We start from the raw sequence: 7,622 nt of genomic DNA, 5'->3' as shown, positions 1-7,622 counted from the left end.
CCTATTAGTTCTAGTACTCTAGATTAAAGCTTTATTCCTTCTTTATTTATGTTTATCTTGCTACACCGTTTGTAAATTAGATTAATGTATGCTTAATAATTAACTCTACATTTAAGCTTTATTATTTCTTTATTTGTGTTTGTCTTGCTACATCATTTCTAAATCACATTAATGTTTGCTTCATAACTAGCTAGAAATGTGGAATGGCGATGATAGTCATACCACACAATGTGCAAATTGCCTCGTGGGAAACGAGGATGTATGTACAATGCACTTCCCTTAAAACAACAAAAGTAAAGACCTCGGCCGACTAATTAATTAGGGTGGTAAGAGTTGTCAAAAACAGTATAAAGTAGAAGTTTTTAATTATTTAAATGTAATTTATGTCGATAAACGAATGTTTGTGCAAGCATTTGATGACCAAAATTTCCCAAAACATTGTGACGGCTAAGAAAATCTAGGGTGCGTGTATATGAGCATTTGGGTCTATGTGAAATGTCAAAAATTACATAAAAATTTAAATGAGTTGTAAATACCCATTTGCAAATAGGTGTCTTGCCAGTATGTAATGTTTTTATTGTGAACTTACACCAACAATAAATACTAATATGTGATTTTTTTTAAAAAAAATGGAATTTCCTTGAGCATTAGATCCCATGATGATTGACCAAAATAAGCTTGACTTAACCAAAAAACCACTAGTCACAATCAAGGTCGACTTTTTTTTAATTCTTTTCGAAAGCCCCTGTTCAAGGGGATGTAGCCGAGCTTGAAGCTACACCACAGAGACACACAACCCTACGGTGTTAGGGCTCGGACCAACGACCGCTTGGTTTGGGTGGGTCGTGATGAGCTGAGCCACTCGGGCAAGTGTTTGCTGACATGAGGGTTACCTTTTGATGGGCACCCTTCCTTGCCTTTCAAATTTGACAAGCAACATGGTCGGACAAGAAATATACGAAAACAAGTAGGAAGAAACGTCAAAAATCAAAGCAACGATAATGTGAAACACACAAGTATCATATAAACGTGCATTTCCCGTCGTTCCGAAGGTTCAAGGCTCGTCAAAAACCCATAATTTGATGCCACGTGGTAGAAATCTATGTGTTCCTGGCACATTGCCTTCTCCTGCCTATACTGCGAGAAACCCTAGCTCACAAACTTTTAATTCAGGATCGCCCTAAGAACCCTTATCCAGAATTTCTAATCCAGGAATCGTGACTCAAGACCCCAGTCCAGGAATCGTGACTCAAAGACCCCAGTCCAGGAATCGACCCTTATCCAACAATCCTAATTGAGAAATCCTAAGTCGATCACAGAATCTGATGATGATGATGAGCAGGAGGGGAAGGTCTTCCCAAGATCGAAATGCCAACGGCACCGGAACCTCAGAGGGTGCTAGCTTCTCCGGCCGGTCTGTTGTTTCTAACCTCACCCGCTTCCTGGAGCACACAACCCCAAGGGTTCCATCCTCCCAGGTAAACTCATCATTCAGCAGTTTAATCAGAAAGAAGTATGGTGTTCTTGACTAGGTTCCATTAAGGAAAACTGAGCAGTTTGTTTAGGGAGATATAGAGATAAGCGGTTTGATGAGGCACAGATAGGCAGTCTGCTTCTTTTCCATAATCATTAAGGCATGTCAACTTATGATTATGAACAATTGTCTTTAACTGTGCAAGCAGATGGGCACGATTGAATGCTTATCTAAGCAGTATTGAATGGCACAGCGTAGGCTTCTTGTTTTGGGTAACATAAGTGGGGCGGTTGGGAGGCCTTTCCCACGGCAGTTGTGAGCCCTTTTCTAAGAGAAAGGTCCACAGTAAGTCACCCCTGCCATCGTTCCTATCAAGAAGTAGAGTGTAGAATGCTAACAAGTCAGCGTGGCTGGAGCATCTGATTCTGCGGTTTCCTGATGTTGTAAAAGTGGCCGCTGTGTCCATGTCAGAGATGGAGGATTAGGATTCGGGAATGTCCTTCACACACACGCCCTCCTTTTTTGTGTGTGGCGTGTTCTGATTGGAGAATCAATTAATCAAAAATTAACTTGAGCTCTGATTGGTCGTCCCATCATTTCTCTTGGATCAGCCAACCACTCGACCAAGAGCTCACTGACAGGGTCTTGATCTTCTTCACTAATGTTAGCATTTAGCACACGCATAGCTACTTGTATTGTATCACAGGGTTTCGGTCAACAACTAATATTTCTAAGGGTCTCGTAATCTCTAGATTAACACCTGTTGATTTCAATGTATGTTTCTCTTCAGACTCATGTCCGAAGTGCACCTAGGAAAGGGTGTGGAGCATCTGGTGGGGCACCTTTCTTTTCCCTAAGGGACCTGTGGGATACTTTCGATGAATGGAGTGCCTATGGGGCAGGTGTTCCTATCCTTTTCAAAGGCAAGGAAACGGTTATGCAGTACTATGTGCCTTACTTGTCAGCCATACAGCTCTACACAAGCTCATCAAACGACTTTATCTCAAGGAACATGTGAGTGTGTGTCATGTCTCTAAACCGTAGCCAAGAGCTTTAAGCTTATGCCAATATCCTGTTCAGGTATAAGCTCGTGTGTGTACTATGCAGCTTCTGACGCTTGATTTTACTACTTCAGGGGCCTTGGTGATGACAGTGATGGCAGTGAGGTGGACTACAGAGGCAGCAACTGTGAGTCCAGTAGTGACGGTGAGACTGAGCAAGTATACATTAATGATGGCAGCCTGAAATCAAACAGAAACTTTGGTTTTCATTGCGGACATGGTTCATGGAAACCTAGGGTTGTCCAGGAGAGACAAGTAGAGAATGAGTCTCTTCTCTATGAGTTTTTTGAAGCTACGGCCCCTTCCTTCAGGGTTCCTCTATACGACAAGGTTGATTATCTAGGACTTTTATCTCAAATGCAAAGCACATGTCGGTTACACAGTTAGTGGCCGTAAGCTGAACAGATACCCATATTTTGTCCACAGGTTGGCGAATTGGCTCGGCAATACCCGCGCCTGAAGAACTTGTGCAGCAATGATCTCTCGCCATCAAGCTGGCTTTCAGTGGCATGGTATGAATTGTAGAAACTTGATGTGTTTCTGGCAAACTTTTTTTTGAGAGCAATTATTAAAGTAAAAGTTTATCTGCCATGTGATGCAGGTACCCCATTTATAGAATACCCACTGGTCCCACCTTGAGGGACCTAGCTGCATGCTTTTTGACTTATCACTCCCTGTCAACTTGTCCTATAGGTAGGAGATCTTCAGTTTCTCCTCTTTTAGCTTGTTGGGGGATTGGGGACGTGTCTGACTGGTGAGCGGCTGAACACTGCCCGTCTTGAGGAGATTTGCTTCCAGAGCACTTATATAACACTCTTTTTTTTCCTTGTTTAACAGAGGGTTACAGATCTTTTCCTGGTATGGCTTCTCAAGGCCAGCTTCTGTCATCCAGTACGAATAAGGTTGCCCTTGCCCTTTATCCGTTTGGTCTTGCATGTCACAAGTTCAGAGGTGCTGTTTGGACCTCTGTGGCAGCAGCAGATCGTGATTATTGCTCCACCTCACTACAGAGGTCCGCAGACCTTTGGTTAAAACGACTCCATGTATACCATCCTGATTTTGAATATTTCATGTCCCAACGTCCTTCTACTCGCCACTAAAAGATGATGGAATAATGGTTTTGGAGGCACAAAACTACTAGTATGGAATAGTTTCTGAAATCAGGAAAGAAGTTTCCTTGTATCAAGGATGGTGGTTGCAACCAGGTGCCCAGGAGCAGGGACACACCAGGTTTGGGACTAAGAAGATGAGATGTGCTTTAAATGTTGAAGAATGATTTAGCAATGTTACTGAATGGTGTTTGAAAAGTTGGAGGGTCTCTATATCCATTAGTGTGAGTAGGCCTTTGTGGAGGAGGAAACAAGGAATTTCTACAAAAGCGAGGAGCAGTCTGGCATATATCATGTGGAGACTTTTGGTCCTAGTTTGGATGAGTGAATGGCCAATGTTATCCTAATTGAACTGCATAATCCATTTTGTAACCTCGATTACTCCTTAATCAAGCCATGAAGACTGCACATGGGTTTGGCAGGCTAATAGCTACTTGAATGTGGCTGCTATTTTCAGAGAAATTGGTTATATAATAACTCATTTTGGAATGCTCTTTGATGTTTGGCATTGTCACTCATTATCGCAAAATTCGCGTCTAGCTATTTCAAAGATTGGTGTGCTCATACCTAAGAGGATGTTGAGCTGGCAAAATTGCCTGTTGAAGTATGTATTCTCGTGGTGTGCTTATACCCTAGCTGCATGTGATCACATATGAAACAGCCTTGCATCTATTTCACTTGTAAGTGGATGTTGAGCTGGCGAAATCGCCTGTTGAAGTATGCATTCTTGTGGTGTAGCTGATCCATCTGTTTGAGAAATGTTTTGGTGAGTTGCGGGCGGCGTCTTGGGCAATGCCATGGTACCCACATATGTGAGCGTTTGCCATAGCGTAGGTTGCATGTGAGAGCACATCTCATTCCAATCCCCAATAGGTGGGCAAATGGTGGATTATACATATGTTGTGTTAGTGTGGGGATGTCATAGTATCTAGTCCATACTATACATAATGGAGTTGATAGTTATATAGTCTTGTGGGTTGACTACCATGAGTATATAACATGCACGTTCCTAAAAGGTGAATTTGGGCATGTTCCTGGATTTATCTAGGTATATATATATATATGTTGTGTGTCTGCCTCTGAGAGAGAGCATTTTTAGGGCCTTGGGTTTCTGCTAAGCCTGTTACTGAATCAAGAACTACTGAGCCTGATACATTATTCCTTATCAAGAAGGATAAATGAGGGCCTCTTTTTAAAGAAGCATTAATATCCTTGCATCTTAAAGGCAGTTTTTGTTAACCTTGCCCATCGCTAGCATGGCCATTGTGTAATTATACATGGAAGTTTCACAAAAGCGATTAGCAGCTTCTTGTGCTGCTCTAAAAATTGTTGATTTGACGAGAATGGAGAGAGATGTAGATCTGGCTAGTTGAAGAATCTAAGTTTCATGGAAGAAATTACAGTACAATCTATGCTTAGTTGTTGCTGAGTTAATCATAGTCTTTCAAATGGTTGGAAGCAGGAATCTTGAATCTTTTACATTAGCATACGCATCCATGTTTTGTCTTGCTCAAGCTTACATGCACTGGAGAATTTTCATTAAGCAAGCGAGGTTAGTGTATGTATTGTGTGTAACACAGAAGTGCAATTGTGTGACCTTTTGGTTTTTTTTTCTCTCTCTCTAAGCCCACCACTCATACACACCACTGATGTCAGGGTTTGAACCTAGGTCCACTCGTTGGGGTAGCGTAGAATGACCCGGGCTAGAACCCGCGATACCTTTCATATTTTTCATTCCCTATTATGGGCAATGCAAATCAAGGACCAACCATGGTATTTCTGCCACATTCCTGACGCTGAGAAAAAAAATTGTCGGAGCCAATAATTATATGAAATTTGAACATAAAGTTGACGCAAAAAACCAGAAGATTTTGTGTAGATTTGAAGGTGTATCCGATCCCTCACTGCTGTTAGTGAGGGATAGCATGCCCAATAGTAAGCACAAATAGCTGAAGAGTTGCACATGGCAAGCAATCTTATTTTATATGTAGAAACACGAAGACAATTAATTTTTGGGTAAATGTTTGGGGACAATCCATGAATTTTGATTTCATATGTGAGGGCATTGAATAACACGAGTTTCATATAATAATAAAGACATCATCAACAGGGCGGGGTCGGCTGCTGCTGCTGCTCCTCCCGCCCGTGATTGTGGCCAGGAAGCTGTAAAACTGCCCCTCATTGCAATTTTCGAAGGTCCATTAGCTCGTAGTTCAAGTGCATACAGTACTGCTCCAATTGGTGCAGCTTCTTTCGCATGGTTTCCATGGCCAAGCGACGCTGCAAGGCCTCGGCCAGAGCCGCGTCCCTCTCCATGCATGCCTGGGAAATCCTGAGCTCCATCATGTCCAAGGCCATGGCCACCTCCAAGTACCTCTCCCCTTCATCTTGCAAACAAGACAATGCATTAGACTGACCTTTGGAATTAAGGTAAGAGCTATTATGAATGGTAGTACTAGCAGTGGGCAGCTCCACAACACCCTTCACCTTCTTCCCTTTAGTGAACCATGATGCCTTGGAATAATAATTGGCCTTGCTCGCAGAAGCTTGCTTAATGGAAGGAACCCCATGATCACAATCCCACGCTGTCCTGCGAGACTCTTCGATGATGAGCTCGAAGAGAGGCTTATGATGACCCATGCCGGACCTCATCTTTAACACAGAACTGTCTTCTAAATGCTCCCCCTTCTTCAATTACCAGGGATACACGCCAACCCCTCCTTTTTTTCACCCTCACCTTTTGCTTTGGCTTTCATGGGCCCCTTCTTGGTTGCCCCATTTGACCTTACAAAAGGAGTTTACGAAGGCCAAGAGCATGACAGGTTTTATACTTTCTTTGTTGGTATAAAGACTCTCGGCTCTTTGACATCCACATGTGTTGCCAATTGTTAGCTTCCCTTTCACTTAGAGGTGCTTTAGAGCGAGGGGGGACTTCTCCTCTCCCTTTTACCACTTCACTAGGTCACATCCATTCTATGGAGTTATAGTTGCCTCACTTAGAGAACATTGGCAGTAAATTCCTCCTCTTGAAAAAGTTGCTAATTAACCTCTTTCTTGGTAGTGCTAAAAAGTTACCCATGTGGAATTGCTCTAAAGTGAAGCCCATCTGGAATTGCTCAAAAGTGAAGAATACAAAAGAATTAGATGCTGATATCCACCCTCAATGCTTTCCATTCTGCTTTTCTCTAGGATGCTGACTTAAAGGGAGATAGTGAAATCATGATACAATTAGGATAGAGTAAAAGCTACGACATATATGATAGGCATAATTCTTGGGTATTGTTTGAGGTGGGAGTTTTCCTTTCCAATGTTCAAGAAACAAGGTTTTTAAGAAACCTCACCCTTCAGAGATCTTTATGTAAAAGGTGATCCTCCCCCTTTTCAAAAAGTGGGATTATTGCTAAAGAAAAATTGAGGAAATCTCCAAAATCTAGTAAAATCTTTTGTTTGATTGTTGACTTATTGTCCATTTGTGCATTAGCCATTCATGTTTTCTTTTAAAGTGGGCATGCCTTACCCTAGTGTAGACTCTATGATATCTTTTTTTTTTGTGGCCTCCTTGCAACTTTACATACATACCCACTTAACTTCTTTAATGCCCTTTGCACCCATTAGCAATTCAAGCTTTCTTTACTATCTTCTTCTTCTCTCTATAAGGCAAGTTTGTTTACATATGTACAATATGTTTTCTTTTAAAGTGGGCATGCCTTACCCTAGTGTAGACTCTATGATAGCTTTTAAAGTGGGCATGCCTTACCTAGTGTAGACTCTATGATATCTTTTTTTTTTTGGCCTCCTTGCAACTTTAAATACATACCCACTTAACTTCTTTAATGCTATTTGTTACCCTTTGCACCCATTAGCATTCAAGCTTTCTTTACTATCCTCTCCTTCTCTCTATAAGGCAAGTTTGTAAACATATCATTTTTTAACTATCTTCTTCTTCTCTCTATAAGGCAAGTTTGTAAACATATCATT

General features: G+C 41.7%; 1 protein-coding gene across 2 annotated transcripts; it reads left to right on the top strand.

Moving 5' to 3' along the window:
* The first annotated feature begins 1,113 nt into the window (after positions 1 to 1,113).
* On the top strand, positions 1,114 to 4,137 carry LOC147605240 (uncharacterized). Of its 2 annotated transcripts, none has more exons than XM_086794230.1 (6): positions 1,114 to 1,478; positions 2,265 to 2,488; positions 2,610 to 2,865; positions 2,962 to 3,047; positions 3,137 to 3,228; positions 3,373 to 4,137. In XM_086794230.1, the coding sequence occupies exons 1-6, from the start codon at positions 1,326 to 1,328 to the stop codon at positions 3,633 to 3,635; spliced, it is 1,074 nt and encodes a 357-aa protein (XP_086650356.1). In that variant the 5' UTR covers positions 1,114 to 1,325; the 3' UTR covers positions 3,636 to 4,137. The 2 variants fall into 2 exon arrangements, with proteins under 2 accessions (XP_086650356.1, XP_086650357.1); XM_086794231.1 differs by having other exon boundaries at positions 1,115 to 1,478; positions 3,137 to 3,289; positions 3,373 to 3,508.
* The last annotated feature ends 3,485 nt before the right edge of the window (positions 4,138 to 7,622 follow it).

The sequence above is a fragment of the Cibotium barometz genome, chromosome 60 (genome assembly GCF_041138505.1).
Source record: "Cibotium barometz isolate CiBa-2024 chromosome 60, ASM4113850v1, whole genome shotgun sequence".
NCBI lineage: Eukaryota > Viridiplantae > Streptophyta > Polypodiopsida > Cyatheales > Cibotiaceae > Cibotium > Cibotium barometz.
Note: the sequence above shows the minus strand (reverse complement) of the source record. Positions and strands in the feature narration are given on the sequence as shown.

Excerpts from the sequence above, each read along its gene's own strand:
- LOC147605240 (XM_086794230.1), top strand. The coding sequence starts at position 1,326 with ATGATGATGATGAGCAGGAGGGGAAGGTCTTCCCAAGATCGAAATGCC. Across the intron at positions 3,048-3,136 it reads AGCTGGCTTTCAGTGGCATG|GTACCCCATTTATAGAATAC; the intron begins GTATGAATTGTA and ends CATGTGATGCAG. Across the intron at positions 3,229-3,372 it reads CCTGTCAACTTGTCCTATAG|AGGGTTACAGATCTTTTCCT; the intron begins GTAGGAGATCTT and ends CTTGTTTAACAG.